The following is an 18498-nucleotide window of genomic DNA, read 5'->3' on the forward strand; positions in this document are numbered from 1 at the left end:
TAAGTCTGGATGATTCATTCATGTTCTGCTTATCCAAATCCAAGACAGGACATGGTGGTAGGTGGGTAAGCAGGGTACTCCTGACATCCCTCTCCCCAGGTACATGTTTGCAGTTCATTCTGATGCATCCCAGGGTGCTTGCAAGCCAAGTGAAATATATCACCTCTCCACTGACTTGTAGGCCTAGCCTGAGATCTCCTTCCAGTTGGATGTGCCCAGAGATCCTCTGAAGCAGAGCTATCAAACAGAAGGCTCCCGGGCCAGAAACAGCCCAGCAAAGACTCCAATCTGGTCCATTGGATGGAAAATGTGAATGAAGGCATACATTATGGACTTTTAACTTTATTTTTATACATTTAACAACTTTTCCTGCTGATAAAGGCCTCCTCCTTGTGCATTTTGACAAGCTTTTGCTTCTTTGTTTGTTAATCAATCAGCTACAACTTTTATTTCTTACAATTTAAGCCCAAAGAGTCATGCTAACAGATTTTTCGTTTATTACAGCAGCATTTTTAATCATGGAGGAAAAACTGAGACACAAAGTTGAAATTGTACTTTTTCTTATATTAAGATGTCTTAAACATTAAATATACAGTTCAGCTTCTTTACGCTGACAGCGATGGAAGTTTCGCTGGTGTGGCCCAATAAGATCAGAGTGGGATGTATGTGGCCCTGATGTAAAATGAATTTGACTTCCATGCTCTAAAGGGGGGATGATGCCCAAACGACCCCACCTGCTTCTTTTGACACAAACAAGCAGTGGCCCTTTTATGAGCTCACTTCCAGATACCAAGCTCCTAAGGCTGGGCCCAAGCACTCAACAGAGGAAACTCCTTTTGCCATCTTGTTTTTGTGTCCTTATTCTTTGGGTCACTACCAAAATCTCATGAATGTAGGGTGGGAACTAAGATTGACTGATAAATCGCCTTCCGGCTCAGCTCTCCCTTCACTACAAAGGTCTGGCCTACATTACTGTTAACACTGCGTCAATGCAGCACTCCACCCCACGCTCCATCCTACCATCAGATCCTGAGATATCTGAACTTCTTTACTTTTGGAATCCTCCCTCCTCCAACAGAGAGGGAGCAATACACCAGGTTAATCATTCATCTCACTAGTTGGCTAATACTAAGCCAAAATATGTGTAATAACAATAATAAGCAAGAATAGCAATAACACTAAGCTAAATACTAATACACCAAGTACTTAAATATGAGGTGACAACCAAAGTGATCAGAGAAAAAAAACAGTGCAGTATGTATGATTTAAAAAGTAATATCATATTAATGGGGTCAGAACCTTATAATAATGAGATAACATGAGCACATGATTTTTCCTATTATGTGCAGCCTAATACCTCTATAAAGCACATACAAATTATCTGAGGTAAAAATGGGTTATTATCATATCATAGTAATGAGTTGTGTGCTCCTAACATTTGCTTTTATTTAAAGGTAATAATATAAAATTATGCTTAATGGTTCAAGTTGTTAAACTGAAAAATTGAGTGAAAAATGTGAATTGGGGCTGCAAAATGCATCCCAGACCCCAGGCTTTTAGACTCTAATGCTTATAGATTCAAAATATATTTTTCCGAAGGAGGAAGAGTACATGACTATCTATCGCAGACCACCATTAGTTATTTCACATGAGGGATTTGTGTTGTCTCAGGGCGCTCCCTCTCGCTCCATTTTGGACCAATAGTTTAAGCAGTTCTGCTTAAAAATAGTCCTGACCTTCTGTCTAAATACTTGCACTAAATCGTGAAGTTGACTTAGGCTGTCATGGAAAAATGTAAGTGAACTTTGACCCTTATGGATTGATTCATGGAGCACAACATTCCATTAAAATAGATAAACATAGAGAAAGTTAAATTTTCAAAATAGACCTTTGTTTAAACACATCGATTCTACATATTTATTGTTTTCAGCTCATAAACTCTGGAAACTGGAAATTCATCTCCGTCTATTGTACTTGTCCTTCATTCCCTCACACTAAACACAAAATTGCCAAACCAATTAAAATTAAAATACAACCAGCTGTGCCTTAATAACTAAACATCCCACAGGTGGTCCGGCTCTGCTGAGTGACACGTACTCACACGCTTGCTGAAACTCAAGCAGCGGGGGATCTGCCGCTATTTGGCTTAATAGCACGCTCGCTGATACAATCAATGAAACAAATCTTTCTCTTGGTGAGATGCGTATCAGAAATACAACAAATAAATGCAAACTCACACAAGTATATGCACACACACGCACTTAATACACAGGTACCAGCTCTACGTTCTGTGACTCATCATTGCGTCGAGACAGTAAACAGAGTCAGGCCACACAGGATATTAAACCTTAGGACTGTGAGAGATAAACATTTAACACAAGCGCTTTCATTTTTATCATGCTTTTTCTCCTTTCCTCCTCCTATCCCCCTTATTCCTTTAAAGCCCATATTTGTTTAAAGCCTGGAGCCAATGTAGATTTATGACCTCTTTACAAGGCATCCTGTTTTGTCCTTCATCACCAATCACTACTTTCATTTCCTCTCATCCTAGCAGTAACTGCCTACTACACCATCTCCTCCCTTCAATTCACTCTCCACCCCATCCTGCCTTTAAATCTATTTTCAGCTCACTACATCTACCTTTCTCCCCCCCTTTGTCCTCTTTGCTTTTTGAAGTCTCGCTATCAATTATCTTCTTCCCTTGGTGCAAGCAGTCCCCTATTAATCTCTACATACATGCTGATCTTATTCTTGTTTCATTGCTCTGGGGGGGTCATGTGTGCTGCTGATTATGCAGGATGATGGAGCACATATCGCCGGTGAGGTTGCCACTGGAGTCTTGTTCATCCTGGATTCATCTCAACAGTGCTGAATAACGCAGTGTATGTCTGTTTATGTCTTTGTATACCGTAACGGTATGGAGGACCAAACCTGCCAAAAAAAAGAAAGATTATGGCTATGCTGGTTCCATCTAGAACTGTCCAGTTTCTCAGCTGAACTATGACATATTTTGAATGGGTTACTGGTTATACAATAAATCAGAAAAGGGACTTTGTGGGGAAAGAAATGGGGGAAATAATGCAGGAGTTTTGCATAGATAAATAAAAATGAACATTAAACTGTAAATTTTACGGGAAGGTAAATAAATAAGGGAATTAATACAAAGGTAAATACAGGTAAAAAGAAAACACTGCAAGTTTACACTGTGTCTTTTTATGTCAATTTATTTTAAAAAATGAAGCCAATATGTAGAAAAATAGTACAATCTTACTGAACCCATAGGAAACAAAATAAATACCAGCAAATCAACTATACTTAATGAACTGATGATCAGCAAGTGTGAGCACCTCAGGAAATGCAGACGTTTTGGATGGAGGACTGCAGTATTTAGATGGGTCTTATCATAATACCAAGCAGGAAAGATGTCAGCAAGCACTCTAGAGAAGCTGCTGTTGTTGCCCATTAATCTGGGAAGGGTTATTTGGCCATTTATAGATAATCTGAAGTCCACCATTCTACAGTGAGAAAGATCATTCATAAGTTGAAAACATTCAAGACAGTCACCAATCTTCCCAGGACTGAACACCACAGCAAATACACTTCAAGATCAGGCTGTGCAAGGCTCAGAGAAACTGCAGAAATAAGTCAATAAATAAATAAAAATGAAACATAAAAAAGACCCAAAAATTATGGCTTGTTTGGAAAGGTTGTCAGGAGAAATTATTTCTTCTTTAAAAAGCACATAGCAGCACTGAGGCTAGGGTTTGCAAATATGCATCTGAACAAACCACAAGATAAGCCAAAGTGGAGATGTTTGACCACATTTGCACAAACACGAAAGTACTGGAGAGTCAAATCTAGGCCATTTGTTTGGCAGCTAAAGTTTGGCCCAAATGACACCATGCAACAGGACAATGATCACAAGGACAATGATCACAATGATCACAAGCACAGCATCAAATCTACAACAGAATGGCTGTTGTAGACCGAGTGCTCAACAGAAGTCCAGACCTCAACCCAAGTTTTTCCTGTTTACACACACATACACATATATATATATATATATATTAGGGGTGCAACGATATTCGTATCGATATTGAACCGTTCGATACAGTGCTTTCGGTTCGGTACGCATATGTATCGAACAATACAACATTTGTAATTTATTTTATCAACTTTCCTTCTGATGATGCTGTCTGTGTTGAGCGCTCAGTGAATCTGCGTTCGACTACTCCGCCTAGGCAGCACTGTCGAGCGCAGATCCACTGAGCGCTCAACACAGACAGCATCGTTAGAAGGAAGAGCGCAGGGCAAGCTAGCAAGACAGAAGTTAAGCTCTCCTTGCAACATGGACCTCCCCCACCCTCATTCAGATCTGGCGTTTGGAATTATTTTGGTTTTCATGTGACGTATGACCCTGAAGGTAAGCGAGTCATGGACTAAAGTAAAACAGTATGTTGGATGTGCCGTGCAATGCTCAATTACATGGGTGGGAACTAGTGTGTTAGCGCAGTTAGCTCGTTAACGTGTTGGCCGTCTAGCCCTATGCACGGGGCGATCGGCGGAAGCTCGTTAACGGAGATTTGCCGTGTTGTGGCGTTAAGGTCATTTCAACGAGATTAACCTGAAAGCACTAGTGGGAACACAACGAATATGACTGCACATTTACGCCGACATCATCCTAGTGCAAAGACAAAAACAACAAGCATGCTACTAACTTTAGCCGAGTCATTTAGACAGCTGTTAGCACATGATTCTCCTTATGCTGCTGAGAATATAGCCCAGAAGAAGCGGATAGTATAGCTTTTATTTTGGAAAGAGACATTTCTCTGTAATAAACTCTCTTTTCCAAAGATGAGTGATTCCTCAATCAGATACAGGGCTCGCAAAATCGCTAGCCCGACGTCCCGGGGCTAGCGATTTTTCCAGTTGGGGTACCAAAATCTATCTCTGCCCTGTCCGTCGGGCTATTGTAGGAAGGAAAAATATATGTCAATGCTTTTGCATTCTTTCAGAAATGTAGCTGGGTAATTATGTCATTGGCATCAGTGAGCCACTGTCAATATGTGACATATTGAAATCGCGTTTGAATTTGCGCTTGTTTTTTTGCTTTCACTTTGCAATCGTGCAAACTGTGTATAGAGAGCGACAGCACTGATCTGTGAGTGATGATAATTTGTGCACCAATTCCTCTGACATCGTCTTATTAATCGTTAGCTTACTATGCAAACATGACAAGTGAAATCTCCCGCAGCAAGCTTAAACATGTGAGAGGTTGATCGCGCAGAGAATCGCTGAGCTTATGTGAGTGCGTGTGTAAAACCAGCAGCATATATATTTTAGTTCTGCTGAGCCAAATAAGACAGGTCAGGGAGAAGAAGTGACAGCCAAAGAAAAGCTTACCACAAAACGGAGAAGTTATGACAAATGAGACTATAAGGCAAAAAGAAAGTGCAGCTTTATGGTTTCATGGACAAAATAATTTCTGTGGCTGCAATATGACGAGCTAAATAACCAGGGCTGCACATAAGTGGTCCGCAGGTGCGCATTCGCTGTCAAAATAAAAAACACGCACAAGGGTTAGGGTTAAATTTAAAAACTGTACTTTTGAGTTAAAATATATATTTATAATTTTAATAAATGACAAATTAAAAAGGCATGGACATTTTTTTGTATCGAAAAAATATCGAACCGTGACACCAAAGTATCGAACCGAACCGAACCGTGAATTTTGTGTATCGTTGCACCCCTAATATATATATATATATATATATATTAGGGGTGCAACGATACACAAAATCGTTGCACGGTTCGATATTTTTTCGATACAAAAAAAATGTTCATGCCTTTTTAATTTGTCATTTATTAAAATTATAAATATATATTTTAACTCAAAAGTACAGTTTTTAAATTTAACCCTAACCCTTGTGCGTGTTTTTTATTTTGACAGCGAATGCGCACCTGCGGACCACTTATGTGCAGCCCTGGTTATTTAGCTCATCATATCGCAGCCACAGAAATTCTTTTGTCCATGAAACCATAGAGCTGCACTTTCTTTTTGCCTTATAGTCTGATTTGTCATAACTTCTCAGTTTTGTGGTAAGCTTTTCTTTGGCTGTCACTTCTTCACCCTGAATGTCTTGTTTGGCTCAGCAGAACTAAAATATATATCTGTCTGTGAAGGTCATCGTAGTCAAATATAAATCCTGCTGCTTTTACACACGCACTCACATAAGCTCAGCGATTCTCTGCGCGATCAACCTCTCACATGTTTAAGCTTGCTGCGGGAGATTTCACTTGTCATGTTTGCATAGTAAGCTAACAATTAATAAGACTATGTCAGAGGAATTGGTGCACAAATTATCATCACTCACAGATCAGTGCTGTCATTGCAAAGTGAAAGCAAAAAAACAAGCACAAATTCAAACGCGATTTCAATATGTCACATATTGACAGTGGCTCACCGATGCCAATGACATAATTACCCAGCTACATTTCTGAAAGAATGCAAAAGCATTGACATATATTTTTCCTTCCTACAATAGCCCGACGGACAGGGCAGAGATAGATTTTGGTAGCCCGACTGAAAAGATCGCTAGCCCCGGGACGTCGGGCTAGCGATATTGCGAGCCCTGTATCTGATTGAGGAATCACTCATCTTTGGAAAAAGAGAGTTTATTACAGAGAAATGTCTCTTTCCAAAATAAAAGCTATACTATCCGCTTCTTCTGGGCTATATTCTCAGCAGCATATTAAACATATAAGGAGAATCATGTGCTAACAGCTGTCTAAATGACTAGGCTAAAGTTAGTAGCATGCATGCTTGTTTTTTTTCTGCTTCCACTTGTCTTTGCACTAGGATGATGTCGGCGTAAATGTGCAGTCATATTCGTTGTGTTCCCACTAGTGCTTTCAGGTTAATCTCGTTGAAATGACCTTAACGCCACAACACGGCAAATCTCCGTTAACGAGCTACCGCCGATCGCCCCGTGCATGGGGCTAGACGGCCAACACGTTAACGAGCTAACTGCGCTAACACACTAGCTCCCACCCATGTAATTGAGCATTGCATGGCACATCCAACATACTGTTTTACTTTAGTGCATGACTCGCTTACCTTCAGGGTCATACGTCACATGAAAACCAAAATAATTCCAAACGCCAGATCTGAATGAGGGTGCGGGAGGTCCATGTTGTAAGGAGAGCTTAACTTCTGTCTCGCTAGCTTGCCCTGCGCTCTTCCTTCTGATGATGCTGTCTGTGTTGAGCGCTCAGTGAATCTGCGTTCGACTACTCCGCCTAGGCTGCGCTGTCGAGCCTAGGCGGAGTAGTCGAACGCAGATTCACTGAGCGCTCAACACAGACAGCATCGTCAGAAGGAAAGTTGATAAAATAAATTAAAAATTTTGTATTGTTCGATACATATGCGTACCGAACCGAAAGCACTGTATCGAACGGTTCAATATCGATACGAATATCGTTGCACCCCTAATATATATATATATGTATGTGTGTGTATATATATATATATATATACAATATATATCAACACGTACGCCCTGCCCGTGATCAGGTACCCTGCTGGGGTAATAGGCTGGCCAAAGGAGGAGATATAAGCCACTGACATAAAGACAAGAAAGCTCCTTACCATGCATGGAGGGTTTCACCCCAAGTCCAGCACCCTGAGGCTGTACGCTAAGCGGAAGGAAGGGGGCCGGGGACTGGTGAGTGTCAGCACCACAGTCCAGGATGAGACAAGGAACATGGCCCCAACTGACCGAGTGCTCAGTGAATACCTCAGGCAGCAGAAACCCAAGAAAGAAGGGGGAGACGAGGAACCATCATGGAAGGACAGGCCCCTGCACGGTATGTACCACCGGCAGATAGAGGAGGTGGCTGATATCCAGAAATCCTACCAGTGGCTGGACAAAGCTGGACTGAAAGACAGCACAGAGGCACTAATCATGGCAGCACAAGAACAAGCTCTGAGTACAAGATCCATAGAGGCTGGGGTCTATCACACCAGGCAAGACCCCAGTTGCAGGCTGTGTAAAGATGCCCCAGAGACAATCCAGCACATAACAGCAGGGTGCAAGATGCTAGCAGGCAAGGCATACATGGAACGCCATAACCAAGTGGCCGGCATAGTGTACAGGAACATCTGTGCCGAGTATAACCTGGAATTCCCGAGGTCAAAATGGGAGATGCCCCCAAGGGTGGTGGAGAATGACCGAGCTAAGATCCTGTGGGACTTCCAGATACAGACGGACAAAATGGTGGTGGCTAACCAACCGGACATAGTGGTGGTAGACAAACAGAAGAAGACGGCCATAGTGATCGATGTAGCGGTTCCGAATGACAGCAATATCAGGAAGAAGGAACACGAGAAGCTGGAGAAATACCAAGGGCTCAGAGAAGAGCTCGAGAGGATGTGGAGGGTGAAGGTAATGGTGGTCCCCGTGGTAATCGGAGCACTAGGTGCGGTGACTCCCAAGCTAGGCGAGTGGCTCCAGCAGATCCCGGGAATAACATCGGAGATCTCTGTCCAGAAGAGCGCAGTCCTGGGAACAGCTAAGATACTGCGCAGGACCCTCAAGCTCCCAGGCCTCTGGTAGAGGACCCGAGCTTGAAGGATAAACCGCCCGCAGGGGCGTGCTGGGTTTTTTTTTTTTTTTTATATGTATATATATATATACATGTATATGTCATTAAAAGTGAAAGTAGATATACGTTTTTGACTGAAAATACAGAAGCAACTTATAAAACAAAATATTTATGGAAGTAATGTAACAGCAGTGAATTATTTCCATAGTTTAAGCACTGATCCACTTGTTCTTTGTAAAATAAAGCACAAGAAGATCTCAAAGTGCACACACAAACAGCACGGTAGAAAAATGTGCATTATGTCAATACTGTCAATCCATATCGGACCTTTAGAGCTTGTGATTACATCAGCACAAACTGACACTGACATCTTTACTTGCATTTTCTAATTCTCTCCTGTCGACCTGTGCTCTTATCCTGCTGGTCTCCATCTTCGCTACTTTGTATTCAAAGCACAGATGGATTTCAGCGGGTCACATTGATGGGAGACTTTTAATTTCCTAATGGAACACGAGTGGTGTAGTGGGTGCGTGTCAGAACAATGGCGCTAATAGGCCCACAAGCACAGAGGCTGTGTAGATGCACGGTGTTGGGCTAAACTGTCAAAAGGTAATACAAGGTTAGCATACACTATTACAAAAGCTAAGAGATGAGATTTTTAATGAAGAGAATGAACCAGCATTTTTTTTCCCCTCCTCACTCTTGATTAATGGTTGGTTTTGATATATCATTATAGCCGCTATTGATAAGAATCATCCTACTAAGTGCTACTGATCTATAAACAAAGCTGCACCGCAATTGGTTGATGATTGATGGATTCGTTTAAACTGGTTCCCAAGTATAAAAGTGAGTCGACAGAATGCTGCATCGTGAAGTCGGCAGCAAGCTCATCCATAAAGCAGTTATTGATGCAAAACATGGGCTTCCTCGATTTGTCTGCTCTGTCACAACAAATCATGGAATCAATCAGTGTGGGGGAAATTTACATAATGCCGGTTATATCAAAGAGATTAAAATTGGGTGCAAGCTAGGAATCAATTTAGATGTCATCTTCTAGGAAGTGCAAGAAAAAACACACGGATGAATTACATCAAGAGCAATTAGATTTCTGGTGTGTGAATATTTTAGAGATGGTGTTCAATGCTGTGCAAGGATTTTAGCTGGCACGTTATATGGCCAGACCTGCGTCCTTCAAACATTTTCTTAGTTATTAGAACATATATACGTTTTTAAAAAAAAAATAAAATTTTTTATCTACTTTTGTCATAAAAGGTGATGAATCCAAATTCCAAAAATACCAGTGACCACCAGTGCTAGCCCTTAGCCTCCGTATAGACCAGGGGTGCACAATCCCGGTCCTCGAGAGCTACCGTCCTGCAGCTTTTAGATGCATCCTTGTTCCCACACACCCGAATCAAATGAATGGTTTGTTATCAGGCCTTTGCCAAACACGATGGCATGCTGAAGAGGTAATCAAACCATTTGATTCAGCTGTGTTGGAGTAGGGATGCATCTAAAAGCTGCAGGATAGTAGCTCTCAAGGACTGGGATTGGGCAGCCCTGGTATAGACACTACTGTATCAATTTCAAACTCCTATAGTTATTCCATCCCAGTTTTTCAGAAAACCTTTTTCAGACTTTTGAACCGATGATGCACCTCGCATTCACACACTTAGGTATTCACACTGCCCACCTGTCCAGCTGATGGCATACCCCATCAGCCTTTTACAGCTGAGGGGTAAAAGAGACTGGAAGACCTGGAAACATGTTGCAATGACAGGAATAACAACACAGGGAGGAGCCGTGCTGCTCTCTGGCAGGAAGCACCATGCCCTCCTGTGTTTTAAATGCACTGTAAAACAGCATGCAGCAACACTACATATGAGCGGGTGGAGGAAGGTTTGGGGTCTTCATTCACCCTGTTCTGTTAACCGTCAGGGGTGGGATGCGGGGCCTCCTTGCTACTGCAGATAAGGAGGCGGACTGCTTTCCTCCACCCCAGAGAGAAGGGTTACATCTCCTGGATCCGGGTATGGTTTGCCCCTCTGGGGGCGGGGGTACCCAGACCTGGGATATAGAGTATGTTTGGGGAGTGTGAATGTGTGTACAGTGCCTATCTGTGTTTGTCTCCATGTCAGATGAGTGCCGAGTATTTGTTTGTGTATATGGGGGTGGGAATGCACATTTGTGTCTCCGTGCGCCTGTTCGTCTGTGTCAGCTTGGGTCTTAGACTCCACCTCTCTGGGAACATCTCAGGCTCTCCTGTGGCCTGGCTGGGCCCCTTCCGGGGGGTGGGGTGCCCTCAGGCCTCTGGGCCTGAGGCCCGGTCCTCTCTGGCACAGCTGGCTGCTGGCAGATCCCTCGGGCACGTCACTGCAACCCCCTCTGGCCTCTGCTCCGTGGCTGCTGGGTGACCTCTCGTTTGGGGCTCTCCTCAGCTCTTCCTAGGAAGGTGGCACGGTTGCCCCTGTGGTGGTCCACCTTGGGCCCTCGTACGCTGGGGCCTTTGGATGTCTGGGGCCTGGATCTCCTCCATACCTGCTTCATGCCCTGGGGGACGGGGCTATAGCGTCCACACTCCCTAGCAGATCGTTACATGGAGAAACCTTTTGAATACAAGCGTGCTGATCCACACAGGTGTGCAAACGGGTGTACACACGGGTGTTTACTGACACAAACTACACCCTTCCTGCCTGCTACCACGAAGCACATTGTGCGCTGTCGATCTTGCGTGCTGCACAATAACATGTAATATTTAGTATCTACTGTTATCTACTTTTGGCTAGTTTATTGTGATGGTGTTGTATTTATTATGTTGCTTTTTTATGTTTGTTTTCTCTTCTGTTTTTTTTTTTTTTATCTCCATACAGGTGATCCACGTGTTTTGTTTGTTTTTCTTTTTTTTCTTCACCCTTTCTCACCATCTCTTCTCCCCTCTATTTTTCTTTCTCTCCCTCTCTTTTTTCATTCTCTCTCCCAGTCCTATCCCCCAGTCATGTCTGTCCCGTCTGTAACAACCGAAAATCAAATAAATACATAATTATAATAAAGGTCAATCAAATGGACCAATATGACAAGGCCATGATGATCCACTTGGTAAAGTAAATCCTCTGGGCATCTTTCTTGGCCTTCAGACAACAATTCTGATGGCTAAAGATCCAAACAGGACAGGCAAAAAAAAAAAAAAAGAAAAAGGAATAACAACACAGAGAATATTTGGGTGAATGGGGTAATTTTTCTTTTTTTTTCTTTTTTTTCATTATAAACTCTACATGGCTGGAGCAAAATAAAAAGATACATCAACACGTCACAACAATGTACCACAAAATATACAGTATACAGTAAAGAGAGAAGAGTAAACCATTTAAATGGAATCTAAAAAAAAAAAAAATTCTCTTCTCTCAGCGAGTGGAAACACATTGGAAAAAAACATCAGTAGTTCAAATATTGACAATCCCCTTTCTAAACAACTTTTATACTGTACCATATTATTTTGATATAAAACAAGTGGGAAAAAAAGAAATCAACTATCTATCTTCACCTGCCCCCACAGGGTTGCTAACACTCAACATGTTTTGGTAAGATCAGCAGACAGACAGTGAAAACACAATGAGCTTTGTGGGCACAGAGAGTGGTTTGAGGTGACCTTTTTAAAAAAAATATAAATCAAGGCCAATACTTCCAGTGTAAAACAAAGTAAAAGGGCATGTACCCCTTTATCAAAGCTTTTGTTTTCCTTTTTTTGCCTGCCGACAGTGTAGGGGATAAACAAAAACATCGTACCTAAACACAGACACACCTGCTGTGACACTGAAAAGCTTTCATTTGGTAAAAAATAAAAGGTAGATACCCCAAGAACATCCCCAGTCTCTCCCACACCTCCCTCCCCTGCCTGTTTCAAACTAGAGTGAGCCTGTGCAAGTGATTACTCCCAACAGGTGAATCTGCGACTAGTGCACCGCAGCTGCTCAAAGTCCCAGTTTGTTGTCATGGGAAAACAACAGCACAGCGGGCTACTGTTTGAGATTGTCAACCATTTCACCAAATTACACCAATTTCTGGTGAAAACTGGGCTTTCTGAGCAAAACCACTGTGTGCTGTGCTGTTCCTCAGTTTTCACTTCACTGGCCCCAGCTTTCATCCTGAAGTAGGGGACCAAAACGCTGTGAAACACTGAGAAATAAATAGTAGCCATTACTGCTGGCAACTCAGTAACCACAAACACCTTGGACTCCACATCATGCACAGTACTCCTCCTGCTTGATAGGCAGAGTGAGCATTATTTGAATTTACAGAGGAAAACACAAGCACATAGGAAAACAAGTGAACAGTTGGTATACTGACATAATATACAAGTGCGCTGCAAATGGCAGGAACAAATTTGTACAACCTAATAGCTTGCTTGTTTGGTTGCTTTTCAGCTAGATTAAAAAAGGCAAGCAATTTTAGAGACAGAATTGGTGTTATTAAAAGCCTGGATTGTTTCTACTGAAAGCTAATTAGAGATACTGAAAGACATACATATATAAATATGTATAAACAGTCACAGGTGGCAAAACTGCAATTAAACAACACTAATGCAAACACAGAGATTCTTTGAACAAAAACTCGACAGTTACGAGTGCCAAACAGTGTGCTCGGGGATTAAATGTGAGCGTAAATCATAGCTTGTTAGGGAGGTGAATCAAACAGAGTAACAGCCGGGTGTATTTTTGCCTAATGTTACCAGCAGAAAGGAAAGATATTTTAACTGCAGACTCCAAAACAGAAAAGCTGTTCAGTGTTATGCTTAAATGCAGACTAACACTAGAAGAAAATGAATTTGAGGTTTCCTTTGGGGCGAATAAGAAGATTCTGTCACTGTGTTTAAGCATGTGCCAATCATACTTCTTAGTACAGCTCTTCTCTGCAGAGGAGTGAAAGACATGATTGGTAAATTAATGAATTATCCAGTGTTGTCAGAATATGATTTCGCACATGTATCGTTTTAAACCTGCGGCAGCACAAGTTGGATAGAGGTCTAAGAACTCTATCTTTAAAAAAAGGCAAAGTAAAAAAAAAAAAAAACTCCACCCAACTTGGCTATTGCAGGTTGTAAAACAAGAATAGCCAATGCTGAACATGCTGAGCAGCCACACCGCTCAACCTACACCCATGTCCCTGCTCCACCTCTCATTGCCCCCACAACTTTAATATCACCAGTCTAGTAAAAAAAAAAAAAATTAGCCCTGTTGTCTTCATATCCTGTTGTCCTCTTCGCTTCATCCTTCTGGGAGCCTTTTTCATCATCTGGTTTTATCACTGTCAGAGAGAAATGACAAAACTTAATAAATATGACCAATATGCAAAAACAACAAGAAACAAACACGCCTATTTTTTTGACAACTTCCAGAAAATATGCATTTATTGTCCACATCAAATGCAATTAAATGGAAAAATAATCCATATTTTCCTAAATTCTTCATACATATTCTTTTTTTCTTCTTATTCAACAGTTAATTGCTGGTAAATTAATTCATTTAGATCACGGCACAACAACGACAATAGCGTAAAATCATTTGAATGTCGAATAAACGTTGTATCAGAAATATCTACAGCTAGGTGCCCAAAAGATCCAGCAGCTTTCCTGGTTTGTGGATGAAATCTAAATCTAAAGCATAAACCAAACCCATGGTTTTACAACACTCATTAAATTTGCTTCTGCATGGCATTGAATAGTGCTGTTCTGTCAGCAGAGATGCACACAAAGTATTCAATAGGAGGTTGGAGGGTTTGAAAGGATACTTCAGATTTCACCTGCTTTTACTTTTTGATTAAGTTTAGGTTAAAGATTGGGACTTGGGCTGAGGTCTGCAAATTAACAAGTTATTCTTACAAAGTGTACATGTGAGGCACTGGGAGTGAAACCTCTGGTGCCACTGCCAAAACCACAGTCACAGCACTGGTGCCAAATAGACACCTTATGTTGTAATGTTTTCTTTTCATATCTTGCAGTATTTTCAGAGAACTTTATTACTTGGAGTTGACAGATAAATATAAGATACACAACATTTTATCACAAAATACCACTTTTTATGGACGAGATATCACTGCTGTGTTATTAAACTTTTACAGACTTGTGTTACTTTACTTGGCATTGTAAGAAAATCCTTTGTCAAATGTAGAAGTCGAGATTTACTTTCAGAATCCAGTGAAGTGCATCTGTGGCACGAAGGCTCTTTTCATATTTTAATAGCATCTCAGTAAAGAAATATTAACTTGATTATGTATGGAGAGACAGACTTTTACATCTTTCTTCTCTTCTTGTTATATCCATTTCAAAAGCAAAGGTAAATGTCCCTGATATCTCCTTGCAGTTATGAAATGTCATCCAGTTTGCTGTCAGCAGTTTCAAAAGTGACATAAAACAAGACTTTGAAATTCAAGTCACACATGCCACTACAGTAAATTTAAAGATGAAATGTTCTACATTTGTGATGACATTTCTAGATGACTCCCCGCAGCTTTCACACCACATCACGATGGAGGAACCACTTTTCCAAGCCAGCTTCCCTTGAACTAAAACTGACTTTAGACACTCAATCAGAATGACGGAGCTGTGTGAAGAGATTTCTGGTGACTGTATCGCTCATGGTCATGTCAACCAGGTATCAAGGATTCTTTTAGGTTAGTAAATGTCTGCAGGACTGTGCTCATCCTTGGTGATGCTAAAAATACAAAGAGGAATACTGGCACTACCTCGTTTAAATTACTATAAGAGGCTTTTACATCACTAACATTTCTTGATGTTTCCAGCAAAAAGTGAGGCCTGACCACAGACACTGGCTGAAAATAACCTTTATTTCTATGCAAACAGTCTCTCAAAATATGCAAAGGCTTTGTTTTTATCCACTGTGCTGAATTGTCCTTGACTTGCTCCTGCCCACTATTGTTCTGTTGTGTGACTCACACTCATGAATGCAGAATCAGACAAAGTCACCTAAATTCTTAGAAAAGATAAAATGTAGAGGTCAAGTGTTTACTTGCTCAGCCATTATAACTGTCAGCTGTACCATTCTCAATTCACATTCATGGCTCTATAGGCCTAACCTGTTCTGTTGCATTTTTTTTGTTTAAGAGACCATCCTCTTCATTGAGCTTGTCTGTCTTCAGCTCCACCACAACGCTACTGTTCGTCATTCCAGAGTTCCTAGAAATAGAAATGGCATAGAGAAAAAACAGTGAAAACAAAAGAAAAAATCGGGGAGTTAAGTGTTTGTTGGGGCGAATATTTGCTTAGTTTTACAAATGCATGTAGACAAGAACGATTCAGTCTGACAACTTGTTTGCAAAATAAACCTGTGCAGTATTAATGCAGTTCTCCCAGTGGACCTGAAATGTATGTATCCTGTAACTCTATTCTGCAAACTTAACATTTACAAATCGTACTTTATTGTGTCAAATCTCCAAGCAAATAAAGAAAAAGAAACCCTGCTCTTGCTGCTAATCAGGATATTCTGATTATTTAAAAGAAAATTTATTCTTGCAGGACAGATGGCACATTTGCAATTAAAAAGGATTATGAAAACAAGCTTAGGAAAGTTGGTATTCTATATTGTAAAAACTTCAGATGTATTTTGCAATCAGCAACATCGTCAGTGCATACAAATAGATATCTATAGTCTTTTTAACAAATATTCTGGCATGAGCAAACCAAACACTTTTGTTTTTTTGTTACAGATTTTCCAACTTGTTAAGCACTTTGACTTTTAGTGTTTTTTGATTCATGTGATTATTAATCCCCCCTCCCATCCCTTTTGTCCCTGATCTCTACTCACACTTCCTTCGGGTCCTTCTTGCTGCAAGACAGCTTGTTGTTCTTGCTTAGGCAGTAGAGGAGGCCAACCAGCAACAGGAGGAGCAGAACACACACCACCACAGCTATCACCACCGCACTGGAGCCTCCCTGTCCAGCTACAGTGCCGCAATGGAAGTACATATGGGAGGAGGGATGGGGGGAGGGTCGGGGGGCAGGTGGGAGGTTTGCGAGGTGGAGGGTTGGTGGGAAAGTTTGGGGAAATTTGATTGGAGGGCAGATGTTTAGGGGAATCATGGAAGGATTGATCATGGTGGAGGAGGTGTGAGGATGGAATGGAGAGTTTTCGATTTTCAAAAAATCAGTGGTAGGGAGAGAGGCATCGTTAGGGGTGGTTGATTGGTGAGAGAAAGAGGAAGGAAATTGATTTGATTTGGTGTTATCATGGGAGGGAGAGAATGGGAAGATAGAGAGCGAGAGAATGAGATTTGATGGAGTCCAGGTGAAGACAGTTGATGGATGGGTAGTTGGAAAGGTGGAGGGCAGAGGATAAGGGGCGGGGATTGGGATGTGGGGTTAGTCTATCTTTTGAATGCAATGACTGAAATGTGATGCGACCCAAAAACAGGGCCTATGTCTACGCAGATAATACTAGACAGCTAATGAGAGCAATGAAACAACACTGAACATACTCACCCAACCACCTACACTTGTATTACTGTACTTGTGAAGACATGATGCTATAATAAGTTTTCTCAAGCTAACATTACTAACCCTACAAAGATTACTGAAGCCTATTAAGATCCAGTCATAATCGAAAACTATATTTGTTTCTGCTCCTGTCACTGTCCAAGGGATAAAAAAATCTGCCCACCTGCAACACATCATTAGCAAGTAAAATGTGAATTATTCATTGGTTTTACAGAGGGGCATTTGAAATGTTATTGTGTATTGGTTCTGAGTATTGATTTTCTGATATCCCCAGGAAAATGTTGGCAGGAGTACTTTTAGTACTTTTCTAACTTAAACTGCAGTGCTACAGTGTGAGCCTGATATTACAGTCTGTGGTGTCCTTACAGACAAGGTCAAAGATGCTTCCTTTCCTGTGTATGCTAAAAAAGGAAACCTGGAACATTTCCACCAAAATGTTGAAAATGAGTAGGATGCATGAAGTCTTCTCTGAATCCCGAAGTTATAAAATTCAATTGATGTTCCCAAAGAATACATTTTTTAACTAATTTGAATATTTTCATGACTATTTTGTTAAATTATCACTTTTTTAATTATTATTTTTACTCGCTTTTTCATAATGTGGGGGTTTGGGGCCTGTTTATTAGACAATGGCATTTGGATATGCTCGATAACATTTTGGCAGGCAGCTTTTTTAGTTTTTAACATTAAATTATTTAGGAAATAAGCAGGCTGATCAAAAAGGAAAATATTCATGATTGGTCTTTGAATTGTGTGATACTTCATACAGGACCTATCCATTCTCACTTCTCTAGAAGCATATCTTCTCAGCTACAGTAATACAAGTACAGATACACAAAAACTCTTGTAAACACAGATACATAAAACCTTTGTGTGTGTAAACAGCCATCAATACACACACAGCAACTTACATTTGTAGACGAACACCATACACATGTCAATAGGGTTAACGATACAGACCTGACGTTAGCACAGGGTTTCCAGAAAGCAGCACTTTAAGAGAAAAAGAGTTTCTCAGTCCCATAGCATAGCAAAGCAACAACCACAACACACACAATGCACACCACTAAAAAGATACTTAGCTAAAGTTACTTAATCTACACACAGCACCGGATGAGCGGAGAAAAGCAGAAAAAGCAAGGAATAAGAAGGCAGCTGGAAAGAAGAGGTGACCAAATAGACACAGTAAAGAGACGAAGAGAAGAGTGGAAGGAACAGAATAGAATAGAATCCTTTATTGTCCCCAAGGGGCCACAAAAGCTTTTGGTACCATCCACAAAATATAGGACAGACATTATACAAAGGTGACAAGAGAAGAAGAATAACAATGTACAATATCCACAGTGTTCGGTAGTTAAGAGGGCAAATATACAAGGTTACAGTACAGC

General features: G+C 41.1%; 1 protein-coding gene across 3 annotated transcripts in view; it reads right to left on the minus strand.

The window, feature by feature from the left end:
• Window positions 1-11819: 11819 nt before the first annotated feature.
• bcam (basal cell adhesion molecule (Lutheran blood group)) overlaps window positions 11820-18498 on the minus strand; it is a 48064-nt gene continuing 41385 nt past the window's right edge. For 2 of the 3 annotated variants that reach the window (XM_082551630.1, XM_082551629.1), the window contains 3 exons: window positions 16422-16557; window positions 15694-15793; window positions 11820-13905 (listed from right to left, as the gene is read on the minus strand). In XM_082551630.1, the coding sequence (XP_082407756.1) occupies window positions 13903-13905; window positions 15694-15793; window positions 16422-16557 (239 nt within the window). In that variant the 3' untranslated portion in view covers window positions 11820-13902. Of the gene's footprint in view, window positions 13906-15693; window positions 15794-16421; window positions 16558-16590; window positions 18104-18498 lie in introns of those variants that run through there. The other variant, XM_082551631.1, reaches the window with a different exon arrangement.

This window comes from Aulonocara stuartgranti (genome assembly GCF_965226115.1).
Source record: "Aulonocara stuartgranti genome assembly, chromosome: 11".
Classification (NCBI taxonomy): Eukaryota; Metazoa; Chordata; class Actinopteri; order Cichliformes; family Cichlidae; genus Aulonocara; species Aulonocara stuartgranti.